Genomic DNA, 15,904 nt, shown 5'->3' with positions numbered 1-15,904 from the left:
CAAAAAAAAAGTTTGCCACGCCCACTTTAAAGCCAACAAGCCGCCCACAAACTTCAAAAAATCGTAAATATGAACCCAGATATCTCGGAAACTATCAAAGATAGAGATATGAGACTTAGATTCCGTAGCCTTGTATGCAGCGCAAGTTTGTTACGCGAATATCACACACCCACTCTAACGCCCACAAACCGCCTAAATCTGTGGTGCCCACAATGTTCATGCTAGATAGATAATTTTAGCTGTATTTAAATGTATTAGTCTCGTCAATTATATCTCTGGTGTTTTTTAACATATAACCTCCCACGCTACGAAATAACATTTTTTAATTAGTACGAACTACGAATTTAATTTTATCAAAATCGGACGACTATATCATATAGCTTCCATAGGAACGATTGGAAAATTGGTGGGGAAATAATATGAAACAAATTATAGCTTTAGTGTTTTTTGATATATTATCTTATACTATTGGAAATATCATTGTTTGTATTTTTAAGAATTTTGGATTAAATGTAATAATTATAGCTGCAAGGGTATACAAACTTCGACTTGCCGAAGTTAACTTTTTTTCTGTTTTTTGCTGATCTGCCCGGTTTTTTAAGCTGAGTGATGGCAGCACTGCTCGTATGTATTGTATATTCTTGTCACAAATTAGCTTTTGTATGTTGAAGGTGCGATCGTAAATAGTTTTTTTACCAGGTAAGACGTATTATTCGTTGATTGCTACTACCACAGAATTTCAACTTTTAAACCTTTTTAAACTTTAACAGATGTTATTCGGAATAACTTATATGTTTAAGGATATAAAGTTATGAGGTACATTGTGGAGAATTTTATTTCAAGCTGGACCTATCGTTCAAATGTTTTTATTTTATGAATAAGTTTTCAGACATAGCACTCTCTCTTTAAAAATCATAGTTTGACTTTGTCTTTTTCTCCAAACAGATTTCGTCTGCAGTGCAGAGGTACTTATTTAATTTTTAGCTCGTATGATATTTTGTGTCATAGTAAAAATCCTTCAGATGATTCGGACTTAATTAATAATTAATTATTCAAGAAGCAATCGGCTAACCAGGAACTAGGGCTCCTCATCGAAGTCATGGGAGATACCTCTAGTCACGGAATGGAGGATACAGAGGCAGAGGACTTGCGGGCCTTCGAGCGCCGGCTGGTTGAAGTAGTCACCACGGAGAAGTCGAACACTTTTCGCTGGCGTCTCGTACTGGGCGCGATCTTCGCTTGCTCGGCTATCAGCGCCTGCCACTGGATGCGAGATGCCAAGGATAGCGAGTCACTAGTTTTCCGAATCCTCTCCAGCCACAGTGCATTTGCCCTTTCCGTGGCCACCGTATGCCTGTTAATCATGTACGGATTCAATCACGCCGCCAAGCAGGACCCCGCTATCCTGCGGAACACTAGAGAGATGCTCTCGCCCTTCCGTCTAAACTGTGACAACAAAGGCCGTCTCATCTCGCTCCCATCGCCCAACGAGTAGCTGGACGTGCATCTCTAATAAATTGACACTGTTGAAATAGTTGCCAGTCAAATAAACTATCCCTTAAACTAAAAATGTTAGAGAACCTTGGCTGGGAATTAAAAAACACCGAAAGTCTTGAGGCTTCTAAATTTTTTAAGTACGCATACGCCCAAAAAAAAAAATGTTTGACTGTCAATTTGATAAGTGTGGGTGAAAATGACAATAATAATAATTTGATCCTTAATAAGTATCAAAAGTACACTACATTGTATGAAAAATCCTATTTGACTCTAAATAGTGTCAATTTGGCAACAACCGTGGATTCGAGATTCGAACTGCGCTCAAGTATCGGTTATCATAGGATTTGAACTAAACACTCGCGGGAAACGTTGTGCGATAGACCATTGGGTAGGTGTCTGTCTCTGATGCGAAAGGTCTCCGGTTTAAGTACGAGAGTATGCAGAGTACGCTGTAAGATTTTTAAGAATTAATACCTAACATTTTCTTAATAATAAAGTTGTATTTAAAAAGTCTTCAGGTTTCAAATAAAAAAGAAAAATAAGGCTATCACGAGCGGGACTCAAACCACTAACCCTCAGGCCCGTGCATCAAAAACAATGCGCTAGCACTTTGAGCCACGCCTACATTATTATATGCAGCGGCAAAATGCTTTTTTATGATACAAAAGCATTTTTGTAAAAAACTTTTTTCAAGTGGCAAAGTGATCCTATAGTAAGGTCAATTTGATGTTCTTCGTGTCAAAGATTTTTTAGTATCACATTGACACCTAAATAGGAGCATATTGATGACGATATTTTTTTGGGTGTATAAGTGCCCTGTCCTACACTATAGACCATTTTTGTGGCCTTAATAATTGGCTTTCAAAAAAAAAGCAACAATTTAAATATTGTTTTTTTAAATTGAACTTAAAAATCGTAGTTTTAATATTTGGATAAACATAATTCACACCAAAAACATTATATTTCTTTGAAACAAAGTTAGTGAAAAATGGATGGCAGTTGTATACGGTCTAAAAATAATATCGTATCTCGCATTAACCAGAAATATTTGCGGGAATATTGCCTTTAGTTCGAGTGCTTTATAGCCAAATTTTGGAAAATTTCGCAAAAGTGCATCTTAAGTTTACATTCACACGAAATTAATAATGATTCGCTCAAATGGTTGACGAACACTTAGTTCAAGCCTTTTCTCATTGTGCACAAAGCGTTTTTTGTGCTGCATAACATGATCAGATTGGGGATGCATAGACTAGTTCTCAAACATTAACCACAAGCGAAACAAGAACCGTTTTACTTCGATCAGGAACTGCAACTGAACCTTTATGAGCAGAAGAGAGATACATGAGGTTGCTAACAGAGAATTAACAGAGTGCAAATACGTAGTCCATTATTAAATGAGATTATGTTTATATTATTGAGTACAAAGAGAGACCAGCTGAGGGAAAGCTCGAGTTCAACCTTACAGGCTCTATGCTACACGAGCAATCATTTCACAAAGCTACAGAAGCAACGAACACGCTTCATTTCTTCGTCGCCAGTTAGAAGTCTTAGACTCTCGTACTGGCATATGTTATGTATGCATGTGTGTGTCGGCAATTTCACCAGATATTGAAATTTGTTATTTAATCTCACTAGTTGTTCACTATCCTTGTTCTAACTACCCTTCAGTTCTGCAGTAGGAACGCGGGACATGGCTCAAGGCAAAAAGCTTTTTTGTTTTTCTATTTGTGCCTAAAACGCTGTGCCGCTGTTGACGTCAGCATAGAAGTCGGCGCATCGTAGAAGACTGCCTACGAAAACGATCGTGCAACAAAGAGAGGCAGATATTCGGAAGTTCCCTCTCGTTCATTGTCTTTCAATCCGCCTGCACTCGGCGCCCTCAGAGACAAATTTCGGCCGATCCGTTATTTCTTTTGCGTCTCTCTGTTATGTTCGGCGGAAAAATTTTCGTGGAACAGCGACATGTCAATGACCTAATATTTTAGGAGCTTTATTGCATATCGAAAAAAAAGCAACCAATATTGTTTTATAAAAGTAAATTATTTCATTAAAGTAAAATTAAGTAAATTGAATTTACTTATAATGTTATGTTTACTTATTATACATTTTTATTACAATGTAATTATACCCGTTTCTCGTAGAGTAAAAGGGTATACTAGATTCGTCGGAAAGTATGTAACAGGCAGAAAGAAGCGTTTCCGACCCCATAAAGTATATATATTCTTGTTCAGGGTCACTAGCCGAGTCGACCTAGCCATGTCCGTCTGTCCGTCCGTCCGTCCGTCTGTCCGTATGAACGCTGAGATCTCGGCAACTATACAAGCTACAATACTGGGATTAGGCATGCAGATTCCTGAGATTCCTGCGCAGCGCAAGTTTGTTTCAGCAGAGTGGCACGCCCACTCTAACGCCCACAAACCGCCCAAGCCTGTGGCGCCCACAATTTGCATGCTAGGTAAAAAATTTTAACTGAAATGTATTGGTCTCGTCAATACCTATCGATTGATCCAAAACGTGGCAACCCTTTTCTGGGTATTGACGAGACTAATACATTTCAGTTAAAATTTTTTACCTAGTATGAAAATTGTGGGCGCCGCAGGTTTAGTCGGCTTGTGGGCATTAGAGTGGGCGTGTCATATTCGCGTAACAAACCGGCGCTGCGCTGAAATCTCAATTCTCTATCTTTGATAGTTTCTGAGATATAAACTTTCATACTTACGATTTTTTGAAGTTTGTTGGCGGTTTGTGGGCTTTAAAGTGGGCATGGCAAACTTTTTTTGGGTGAACCGATAGGTATTAATGAGAAGAATTCATTTCAGTTAAAATTTGTACTTTAGCATTAAATCCGTAGGAGCCACAGTTTTGGGCAGCTTGTGGGCGTTAGAGTGGGCGTGGCACGCTGCTGAAACAAACTTGCGCTGCGTAAGAAGCTCAGGAATCTGCAAGCCAAATCCGAATAGCCTAGCTCTTATAGTTTTCGGACAGACAGACGGACAGACGGACATGGCTCGATAGACTCGGCTAGTGATCCTGATCAAGAATATATATACTTTATGAGGTCGGAAACGCTTCCTTTTACTCTACGAGTAACGGGTATAAATATGCACGACAAAAACAAATATACAAAAAAAATACACTTATAAATTTAACCACAATTACTAATTATAAATTTTTACCACTGCGGTTTTTTTTTCCTAGTAACCAAAAAAACCGCACGTGTAGTTGTCTCTTTTTTTTAAATACTATTTTTCAAATTCCTTTTAGGAGCTGATTTAGCTGGACTGGTCTTGTTGGCGATCAAAATCGAAAAGAAATGGCCAAGCCCTTGGCCAGACTATGCTACCTCTAACCGGATGTATTGAGCCGCCAATGATGGAGCCAATCAGCTGATCTTATTTGCTCATTTTCCATATTCCCTAAAAGAACTAACCAAGAATGGAAAATTTTCTAAGTTTTTCTGCCCTGGCTGTTACCAACGTACTTTATGGGCAGTACAGTTTGGTTTGCTTGTATCTATTTCTTTAACTGGTAGGTTCATATTTGGTTGCATACATTTTGGGATTTTCTTTATCACTTACGCTCGAACAAGCATCTCTACAAATACCCACCGCTAAAATCGCACTTGGGGGATAAAATTGTTCAATGTGAGATACACGCTTGGAGAGCAAGTATTTCATTGTTCTATATTTTTCGCATGGTATTTACCTACTAATTTCCCTTGCAGGTCCTCTAATTCGTAATAGGCTGTCCCTAGCATTCCTCTTATTCTTGCCTTCACGAACGGCGCCGCTAGCTTGGCAGTAAAGCCTTTTACGAACTTGCCTTGCTGAAAAAACCTCCAGTATATTTCTTGGCCTACGGTATACGATACTTCCTGACTTCTTAGGTTATAATAATTAATAAAAGCGAATGGACTTTTTCCATAATGAGGATGTGAACCTGCAGCCCTTTTCCATAGAAAAATGTAATTTTTTCCTATGGACAGGTCCGACTGGGATAGCTTTTACAGCCTCTTCTCTAAAGACATCCACCGAATCATCTCTAGAGATTTGAATAGCCCGATCTTCTAGCAAATCCAATTCCCTTAACAGCTTATACTCTGACCCGTGACCCGCACATGGTAACCATGTGCTGACCGAAAGCTAAACGATAAGGTGTATTGTTGAATGTCAACTAGAGCGAATAGAACACATATGCTACTCAGTTGGTCATCCCAATTGGATTGATCTGGATTAACATATACTATAATGCCAGCTATAATGCTGCGGCTGACTCTTTTTGACGCGTTTGCTTGTGAGGCATAAACGGCAGTGTATGTATGTTGTATACCATACTTTTTGAGCAGATTTTTGAAAATATTTGACTTAAAGTGCACTCCGTTATCAGAGACGATTACTTCTGGTATCCCAAAGCAATGAAATAAATCTTCTTCGAGGTACCTTAATATAGGTTAGGCTAACATGGACGGACCTCACGGGGCCACGCATAGGCCAATATAGTACTTTGTTGTCCGGTTGATTTATATGGACCTTGAGATGAGTTAAGAGGTTTTTATGTCCACAAGGATCGAGGTGTTTCTGGTGAAGGCAAGAAGTTCCAGTACTGGGGCACAGGGGTATCTTCTTCTTGCTCGTGAGAGTGCCGGGCGATTGCAGATGAGATGTTCCAGGGTTTCAACATAGCCCGATTCATCGTATTTTCTGCCGGTGCGGCTGTTGAGTATTCCGAGTGTGTTGCGTGCGATGCTGCCACACAGGCCGTGGATTCCCACTAACAGTCTGCAGTCTTTCCGTGCTAGATGCAGTACATAGTGGCTGAGTTTATCGTTGCGCTCTGTGCACATATTTCTTGCGATTCGGCAAGTCTTGGTATTCCTCCACCTGCTTTTTGCTCGCATGTCCGCCTGGTTCTCCAGGGCGCTTTGTAGCGTTCGAAGGGAGATAGGCACGTTCTCCGTTCTTTCGTTCATCAGCTCTACGCCCTCCTTTGCAAGAACCTCAGCTGTCTGCATTTTTGAACTCACCGTTGACGACTGCATGGATCTTATTATAATAATTATTATAGTTATAATAAAATTACACAAATCTTTATTTGCTATGTATTGTTCAGAGACAGGTTCGGAAACATCAAAATGTTAAAATGTTTCTTAATCTTCGCTTATTTATAAGTAAACGATAAAACTAGCTTAGGGTGCTTTTTTGTATGAATGTGCTGGAATACGTGAAATAAATTATAAATAGTCTAGGTCTCTTTATAGTTTTGGGAGGTATGGGAATATTTTTCCACAAGTTTTTTGTATTTATTTATAATGCACAGAAAGAAAAATTTCCCATCAAAGATGAAATGTAAATACAAGTTCTTGGAGAGACAACGCCGATGTTTTCGGGCAGCAAGTAAACTCGTTGCCCACTCTCTCTCGGTGTCCACCGCAACGCCGCTCGCTCCCCACTGAGATGGTGACCCAGCGCGAGTCTTACCGGAGGAACTCACGCCCATCGGCCGGCTCGCGATCAACTTGTGCTCCAGGTGCAAAGATGCCAGAGCCAGCTCTTGGCAGCGGGTGAAAACTGCTCAAGGGACTCCAGCAGATTAAAATGCCTGGGGGAATTGCTTATGATGATGAAGATACAGAGTTTAGCTATGCGACTAAAGATATTATAAGCATTTTGTAACGAATACGAAACGAACAGAATATTGAATACGCTAAAAATTTAAAAATGAAAACAAACTAAACTAGGTTTTTTGTGAGTCTCCCAATTACTTTAGCCCAGACTATTTCCTCGGGCTGTTCACGATAGAGTCCACAAGCGCACCGGTCAGCTCCGTTCGCAGTGCGATCTTCTGGAACTTGCTGCCCTGGTACTTGTTGTAGATGGCCCTCAGTTTGGCCTGTGGTGCATCCCGGGCCAGCTTTGCAATCTGCCGGGTAATGGGTCGCAAGTGGGCGGCCCAATATCGCGAGTAGTAGGTCAGAGTGGGCGTCCAGTGTCGGTCGTTGAACCCTGTGCCAGCCCGGTAGTTTCCATTGAGCAAGTGCAGCGACAGAAACAGCGAAGCGGCAGCAATCTCCGATGGCCTGTATTTAGCCATATCGTAATCCACGGAAGCTAGCTCAATAAAGTACTTGGACATGGCATGGTGCTCATCCACAGCACCGGCAGCCTTCGAGTACCGCCTCAAGAAGTGAATCGGCAGCGGACGGGACAGATTACAGTCGATGGCCTTCAAGATCTGCAGCTCCATTTGTCGAATTTGCCTGGTCGTATAGGTGTCATCCGTGATGAATACAAAGTCCCCAATGGGCGGCGGAAATAGCTCCTCGTACTTGGTGGCAACGAAGAGAGCCGTCACTCCCACCAGTTGCAAGTAGGTGCACTTGGTGTCCTTAACCACTTGCAGATAACGATCGATGATGGCAACCGCCAGCTGGAAGGTTTCTGGAGCCAAATGGAGCTGCAGGTGAACCTCGTTGATCCAATCGATCAGCACGGCCCGCATCTTGTGGGACACCTCCTTCTGACCCTCCAAGTGATCCTTGTGTATGGGCTGCTGCAGCTCCACTTGGTACAAATAGTCGTAGATGTCGTTTACATATTCAGAGACCAAAACCAGGTTCTCCTTGTCGTTGGCATCAATGTCCTCGATTCCAGCCAACCGCTTGCTGGAGAGGGACATGGTGGTTGGCATTGTGGATGTGGTTGTGGTGACGACACTGCTGGTCTTAATTGAGGGCATCCTGGTCACTTCCTTCTTGACTTCCGGCACATCCTTCTTTACTTCCAGTGTATACTTCTTGATCTCCGCCTCCTTGCGGGCCACAGCCACTGGCTCCCGGCGAATTCCGGAAACTCCCATCACGGGCTTAGCCAATGCAGCGCGAAGCTTGGTGAGCGATTTCTTGGAGAGATTGCTGTCCTCACGTTTCAAGGTGGACTCGTTCATTTTCTTGTTGGAACTCGCCTTTACTGTAATTTTAGTGGGCTCTACAGTCGTCTTGGTCGGAACGCGATTGCGTACCGAATTCGAGCGCAAAAAGGCCGTCACGCCCCCTTCGATGGCCTTGGGCGGAGCGGCTGTATTGCCATTTGTGGTGGTCCCCAGGGCCTGTTTCATCAAGTGCGTGTCCACTCGAGCCTTGGTATTGCGCAGGGCATCTGTGAGCTTGAGATCCTTGAGATCCTTGGCAGCAATGGCGCGATTTAGACCGCGATTTTGCAAATCTCCCAAAGCAGCGCGTTTTGTTGTTGCCTCCTGCGAAGGCACCGTCAGTTTCTTCAGTTGCACTTGCTTGAAATTCTCAAAGGCGTTCTCATCGCCACGTATTTTCAGTGTTGTGCCCACCATTTTGATTATTTTTTCTATTTTAACAAACACAAGTAACACACAGATCAGCAGACGCTTGGGTATTTAATCTCTTTTGGCTTTTTGGATCGCGTTTCCTTAAATTTCGGCTTAGGTATACAATTTGTTGTCCGAATAGTTGAGATAACAAAATAAATAATGTGAAATACAATTTGTAAGTCGAATGTTGCTGAGATTCAATTCAGTCAATTCTCCGAAAACCTGATCGAGCTTTGAGCATGAAGCGAAGCCAAGTGGTCGGTTTATATTTTGAGCCACTTCTGCCGCTTTTCTTATGGCAAAGACTTTTGCCTGGAATATGCTGCAGTCGCTGGGTAGGTTATAAGACAGCATTATTTCAGGGTCCGTTCAGTATTAGCCCGCTCCTACTTCCTCTTCTAACTTGGAGCCGTCTGTGTATATGTTGAGGTGTTGAGTCTGGTCCCGACCCGTTTTCCAGTCGTCTGGGCCCATGATCGAGGTTGTTTTAGTCCGTTTTGTTGATCATGCTTCGACCGATTAAACTATGCCCGAAACCTTGCGTCGTCATTTTACCTGATGCAACTAGACGTTGCTTCCTTTTCTGCAGTCAGTTGAGCGTGGATATCATGGGGTCGATTCCGAGGATCGTTTCTAGAGCTTTAGTTGGGGTTGACCTCAGCGCCCCCGCTATGCAGACCAGTGCCTGCCGCTGAGTTTTCGCCATAAGCTCGGTGTAGCTCGTCTTTTTAGTGGCTTGCCACCACACTAAGACTCCATACAGTAGAGTCGGATGCACCACCGATATGTAGATCCAGTGCATCAAAGCAAGTGACAGACCCCATGTGCTGCTAAGCATCTTCTTGGATGCATATAGCGCCTTTTTTACCCTTTCCACTACATTGGGTGCCGAGGTATTTGACCTGTGTTTTCGGGTTCAACCAGGTTGCGCCAATTTTCGGGGGTCCATTTCGGTACCTTGTATCTCTTAGTAAAGAGAATGAGGTCCGTCTTGTCCGCATTGATACTGAGTCCCACCTTTTCCGCCCACTCATATACCTCCCTGAGTGTTGATTCCAATCTGGAGCTGAAGGTCGATGGACAGACTCCCGTAATAATTATGCCTATGTCGTCCGCATTTGGGGCTCTCCTCTCGAATCTCTTAATTAGGTCGTCGGCAACCAAATTCCATAGGAGACGAGAGAGGACCGCACCTTGTGGTGTGCCTCTGTGTGCCCCCCTTACCAAGGAAACAGTGCCGCACTCTGAATGTACCCGCCTGCAGCTAAGCAGGTTTCTTATCGAGAGGCTTATTGCAGGCGCATATTCCTTAATGTGTAAGGCTCTTTCAACGGTTACTACTAGCGAGTGTAGTGCCTTTGATGTAGGTTGGATGACATAAGTCATTCTACATCGTTCCTGATGTGTAGATCCAGCAGCTTTTACAGTGTTTTGAGTAAGAAAGAGGTAAGGCTTATCGGCCTATAATCCTTGTAACTTGCGTGAGTGCACTTTCCCGCTTTTGGGAGGCAGCCATTCCGAGAGGTCCTCCATTAAATTGAAATATAGCCCGTGCTTAGACATGTCGAGAATATTTCATATATGGCTGGAAATATTCCATCTAGTCCTGGTGCCTTATAGCCCGCAAAGGAGTCTATGGCCCAGTTGAATTTCCTAGGTGCTATTAGATCGTTCGGGGGGCGTTCTTCGCCAGTTGCTATGTCCTTATGCGTGCTAGCGTCTAGGACATCAGTGCATCCGGGGAAGTGCGATTGCATAAGTGCTGTTAGGGCCTCTTCACTGCCCTCAGTCCACTGTCCTTCGTCGCATTTTAGCTGACTCTGTATGGTAGGTTGCTTCGAAGGCAGCCTCCGGAGTCTGGCTGTTTCCGGGACGTTCTCGATGCTGGAGCAGAAGTTTCTCTACGAGTTTTTTGTGCCCTGCGTGATTCCTTCTTGTAATCCCTAAGTAGGATTTTGTATTCCCAGTTGATGATTTCATTGTCTATCTTTTTGGTTTGATTTTTAAGAATTCTTGGAGGCTATTTTTCGATTCCACCATGGTGGCTTGGTCTTCTTCCTTATGCTAAATGTCGGGCATGATGCGTGATACGCATCCAATAATTCCTTGGACGGGGTCTCTAGGGATGTTTCTATGTCTTTCATGGATTTTACCTCGCCCGGGCTAGTCGCGAGTTTCGAGGTAACTGTCCTTGTAAACTTTTCCCAGTTCCGGGGGTTTCTATAGACAGTTACCTTTCGAGTACTCTTAAAATCATACCTGAACTAAATATATGGTCTGAGAAGGATGCTGTTTTTAGGACTCTCCATTCAGAGACCAAAGTACTCTGTCCCTTTACAAGCGTTTTCTACATACAAGTTAATAGATAGAATAACGTCGAAGAGTGACTCACCTCTGTCGTTGATGTCGCAGCTTCTTCACACGCTGTGGTGTGCATTGGCATCTGCACCAATGAGGAGATGGTCATCCTTCGAGCCGAATTTCACCAAGCTGCTCAGCTTGTCTGGTGGCGCTGGTCTGTTGTGTGCAATGTAGCAGGAGGCTACCAAGAGGCGCTGCTCCTCGCTTTCTAGCTACACGGTAGTCAAGTCATCAGAACTGTAGTGAGGCATAAGGTTAGCATGGATACCTTTCTGCACAAATAGGGCGCTTCTGTTCCTGCTTACCGTTGGTGAGTAGTTTGAGGACCTTAGTCCGGCCACGATATTGCCCGAGGCAATCCATCGCCGGGCCCTTGCTCCAGGGCAATCAGGAGCTCCGCCGACGCGAGTCTACTTTTATGGAGATTGAGCTGCAGCACCCTCAGTGTCATGGGTGGACGACTGCATGCAGGATGTGTGCGCCTTTGTCGTCGGGGTGGCGCTTCCTAAGACGCAGGTAGACACTACCCATGCCCCACGCCATTTTCCCGAATCTTGGGTACACAATCTTCCGCCTCCTTGTTGATACCCCTCGTTCGGTAGTGGGCTGGCCATGTGCAGAATCTTCCAATTCGCCGTTGGAACGTCTGGACTCTGCCGTTGAAGCAGCTTTAGCGCCCGATCCCCTTGGATTGCGATGGGGAAGAGCACATTCGCCTTCGGTATGCACCACCTCTAGCTTGGCCCCCTCCCACAACGCCTGGTCAGATCGTCGTTGCACTTAAGGATTTTGCTACTTTCGGTGGCGGAGGGCCTGCCTCTTTGGGCCCACGTTTCCGCTTGCTCACCGAAATTTCCTTGGCGGCACTCTCGTGTGAACGTTGAATTATGTTGGCAAGCATCTCCTCCACCTTGTTCGCGAAGTGTAGCCTTCCTTCCTCAATCTTTTGCTCTGCCCCTTCTTCTCCTCCCTGCTTTTGCTTCTCCTCCTGGGAGAGGGTCGCTTTGTCCTGGAGCCGGCTCCTGTTCTTGAGGGCTTTGCCTTAGCCTTAGCCTTCATCCCATCTCTTGTACTCTTCGGCCCTTCCTTACGCGGGGAGTTGGAACCTGGTTCAGGCAAGCGGGAATGGCTTGTTTCGGCTTCGTGTATCACGCTCTCCGATCCCACGTCTGCTTCGACAACGGCACCCGTGCGGCTTAACTTAGCCTGAGAAGTGGCAGTAGCATTACCACTGAGATGACCTGCTCCCGGCAGGGAGGATTGCTCCTCCCCGTGCCCGTCGATTGTAGCAGTTGTACTTTCCATCGACGTTTGGGCTGACATTCCAGCCCTGATTTTTTTCTTCTCGCCGTACATACTGGTTTATTTTTCAGGGGAACCACCCACTTACGTTTAATGCCTACCGCCAGGCACCTCCAAACATGGCCACTAATTCAAGGGGTTGATCCAGTCGCGTTAGCTAGACACTGCACTACCTCGGGCAGGACAAGGGACATTGCATTACCCTGCTCGGCGTAATGCAGTGACCATTGCCCAGCCAGCACCCTCGTCAAGGGTTCAGCTGGAGGATTTTCGCCAGCCTACTTCAATATTGCGTCGGCTGTAAAAATTTTAACCGGTTTGGTAAACGGAAATTTTGTGAAATGATCCAGAAGAACTAGAATTCCTACATGTCCTTATTTTGAGCGGGAATAAGGTCCTGAAAAGTCAATAACATTTTTTTGGAAGAATCTCTGTGTTTTGCCTGTTTTGGCCAAGGGAGGCCGTAGAACATAATTAGGATGTTTTGTACCTTCACTTCAATTCAACTTCGCAACTTTTAACGTAGTCTCTGACTTCGATACCCAATTTCGGCCTTAGTGCCTTCTAATCCTTTCCCAAGTTTTATTAACTAAGTGAGAGGATAATGGATTGTCGTGAGCTTGTTTCAATGCCACTGGTATCAAGTCTTTTCGCATCCACAATTTACAAACCATCTTATCACCTAATCTTTCCTCAGATGCGTGTTCGGTTCTTATATAAATGCAGTTATTATCATCTTACTATCTTGTAACTGCTTTTCCGCTTCTGTAAATTTTACCTTCAGTTGTTGATACTGTTTAGACAGGAAGTATGGAGAGCAAAGATCTATTGTCTTTTCAATTTCGATGGTAGACAAGCCCTCGGTGAAAGTGCGTGACAAAGCATCGGGAACTACGTTTCTGACACCCTTTCGATGCTGGATGGAAAAGCTATAGTCCTGTAACTTGAGTGTCCATCTTGCCAAAAGGCTACTCAAATCCGACTGGGACATCAGCCATTTCAATGAGGCATGATCAGTTATCACCGTGAAAGGAAGACCTTCTACGTAAGCTCGAAATTTTTGTATGCTTAGTCGCGCGGCCAAACATTCTTTTTCCGTTACGGAATAATTCCGCTGGCACTCGTTTAGTTTGCGAGACATGAATGCAATAGGAATTTCGTCCCCATCCTGGTTAATCTGTATCAAAACACCCCCAACTCCCGAGTGACTCGCATCACAATTAATGAAAAAAGGCTATTTGAAATCTGGCTTATGCAATACAGGAGCTTTGCACATTGCGGCATTCAAATACTGAAATGCTTGCTCAGCAGCGCTGGACCAAACAAAAACCTTTTTATATATTAAAAAGTCTCTTAGCGGAGAAATCATTGCAGCATAGTTTTCAATAAACTTACTGTACCACCCAGTCATGTTTTAACACAATCATGCCTCCTGTAACGCCCATTACGCTTAAGTCTGTCTACCGCCCACATAACCATATATTGAGATGGCGGGTAGGTGGCGCATTTCAGCACGATATGTCGTAAAAATGTCGAAAAAGGTCCTTCACCTAAAATGCTGTTATCGATTAATCAAAACTATCTGACGCCATTTTTATGGCGGGATAATGCAATATTTTTAAATGTTCACCTCCTATTTCTTTTACGTTTTTTTCGAAAACCATTAAGTTTTCGGAAAAAATGATTATAACAAAAAAGATCCGTTTTATAAATATCTTTGGTTTTTGCCTGAGACATTTTTTTATTTTCCTTATATTTTCGGAAACAACAGCAAAAAAACAAAAATGTTTACGGTTTTTACCGTTATTTTCCAAGATCCCGCTATCTGCGCCAACTTTGACTATTTTTCCCGTAATCAGGACCCAAAAACACGTTGATATGGAAAGTTTAAAAAAAATCGGGCGTTGGAGCTAAACGGAAGTTTATCCCACTTCCGCCCTCGCCAAGGCCAAATTGGTCGAATTGGGCTACGAACTGCTACCCCATCCACCATATTCTCCAGATTTGGCCCCGTGTAACTTCTTTTTGTTTACAAACTTGAAAAAGTCACTCCATGGACAGAAATTTGCGTCGAATGAGGAGGTCGTCGCCGCCACAGAGGCCAATTTTGCAAACCTCGAGAAAACGTACTTTTCAGACGGGTTAAAGAAGTTGGTGCATCGCTGGGTCAAGTGTATCGAGCTAAAAGGAAAATAAATCCCCACTTTTCCAAAGGCAAATGATTGACACTTTCCTCCCTCTCTGAATGAATACTGCCAGAAGCTACATCGACTTCTATAACTTTTAACATTTTTTGCAAGGTGGTATTGATGTTTTCGGCAATAGCTTCCGATAGACTATTAATATCCATAATGGCTTTCTGAAACTCTTTCATTATAGCGTCGTTTTTATTTGAATTGCCTTCTGGTTCGTTATTTGAATCGTTTTCTGATCTACCTAGCGCACTCGTTGGCCTTTTATTGGCTTCGCTTTCACTATAGGAGCATAAGTCTGTTTTGCAAACTGGACAAATTTTTTGATTCTTAACCCTTGTGTTAAAACAAGGTCGATAAAGAGTATGCCCAGAGTATTTTGCTGCGTACATAATTTTCTTGAGGCAAATAAAGCAGTCAGCGTTTACGATTGCCGAGTTATCTTCTGTCGGGTTGTTCGCGTCAGACATGTCTTAAAACCGACTTAGAGTTATGTTTTCTTTTTATTTCTTACTTTAATTTTTACTTGTATTAATATTAATGGCTTTAATAGATTAAATGTATATATTATATTTCTATGGAGTTTTCTTTAAGATTTTTAAAATAATTCAACATTTTTTGGTAAGTGTATCAACAGTAAACATGCATACCACTCAGAGTTAGTTATCACAGGCCTACAACATCCGCGCAGGCAAGAGATCATGAACATTTGAAGCTGCTAGCGAAGGCCTATGCTCGTCCAATCCGGCACTGCACTGCAGCATTCTAATTTGTACGCGATTTGTAACAACTGAAGAACAAATACCCCCCGAAACGACACTGCCAATGATCTGCAGATCCAAGTATATATTTTCTGACAACAATTCAGTTTGGACTTATTAATCGTATTTCCGCAGAAGTATGCACCACTTCAAGACTAAAGTAAAACGCTACAATTCCTAATTTATAAGAATATCCAATTCAGTAATACCCAAAAAGACTAACATAGCAAGGTTGCTGCGTGATAGGACATAGAAGAATTCTATGTCATCCAAATCCAATGCAAGCAACACTTTATTTAGCTTCTGTTTCATAACCGACAAATCAAAGAGAAATTCTTGGAGTGAACCTGCATCCTTGGTTCGCTAATTCAGAATTTTCCTGTTGCCGTTATGAGAATTCTCTTATTTTTATACCCGTTACTCGTAGAGTAAAAGGTATACTAGATTCGT

The 15,904-nt window shown here is 43.2% G+C and overlaps 2 protein-coding genes across 4 annotated transcripts; one reads left to right on the top strand and one right to left on the bottom strand.

Annotated features, from left to right (window-relative positions):
- The first annotated feature begins 886 nt into the window (after positions 1 to 886).
- Cnep1r1 (CTD nuclear envelope phosphatase 1 regulatory subunit 1) lies at positions 887 to 1,584 on the top strand. 3 transcript variants are annotated; one of them, XM_017088795.4, is made up of 2 exons: positions 887 to 965; positions 1,023 to 1,582. In XM_017088795.4, the coding sequence occupies exon 2, from the start codon at positions 1,100 to 1,102 to the stop codon at positions 1,493 to 1,495; it is 396 nt and encodes a 131-aa protein (XP_016944284.2). In that variant the 5' UTR covers positions 887 to 965; positions 1,023 to 1,099; the 3' UTR covers positions 1,496 to 1,582. The 3 variants fall into 3 exon arrangements, with proteins under 3 accessions (XP_016944284.2, XP_016944286.2, XP_016944285.2); XM_017088797.4 differs by having other exon boundaries at positions 948 to 965; positions 1,061 to 1,584; XM_017088796.4 differs by having other exon boundaries at positions 951 to 965; positions 1,058 to 1,584.
- Positions 1,585 to 6,567: 4,983 nt separating this feature from the next.
- Positions 6,568 to 8,979, bottom strand: LOC108020468 (G2/mitotic-specific cyclin-B-like). Its single transcript, XM_017088793.4, has 2 exons — positions 7,259 to 8,979; positions 6,568 to 7,200 (listed from the first exon to the last, which is right to left on the bottom strand). The coding sequence occupies exon 1, from the start codon at positions 8,839 to 8,841 to the stop codon at positions 7,270 to 7,272; it is 1,572 nt and encodes a 523-aa protein (XP_016944282.2). The 5' UTR covers positions 8,842 to 8,979; the 3' UTR covers positions 6,568 to 7,200; positions 7,259 to 7,269.
- Between the last annotated feature and the right edge of the window lie 6,925 nt (positions 8,980 to 15,904).

The sequence above is a fragment of the Drosophila suzukii genome, chromosome X (genome assembly GCF_043229965.1).
Source record: "Drosophila suzukii chromosome X, CBGP_Dsuzu_IsoJpt1.0, whole genome shotgun sequence".
NCBI classification, from domain to species: Eukaryota; Metazoa; Arthropoda; class Insecta; order Diptera; family Drosophilidae; genus Drosophila; species Drosophila suzukii.
The sequence above is the reverse complement of the archived record's forward strand: the minus strand, read 5'-3'. Positions and strand labels throughout refer to the sequence as shown.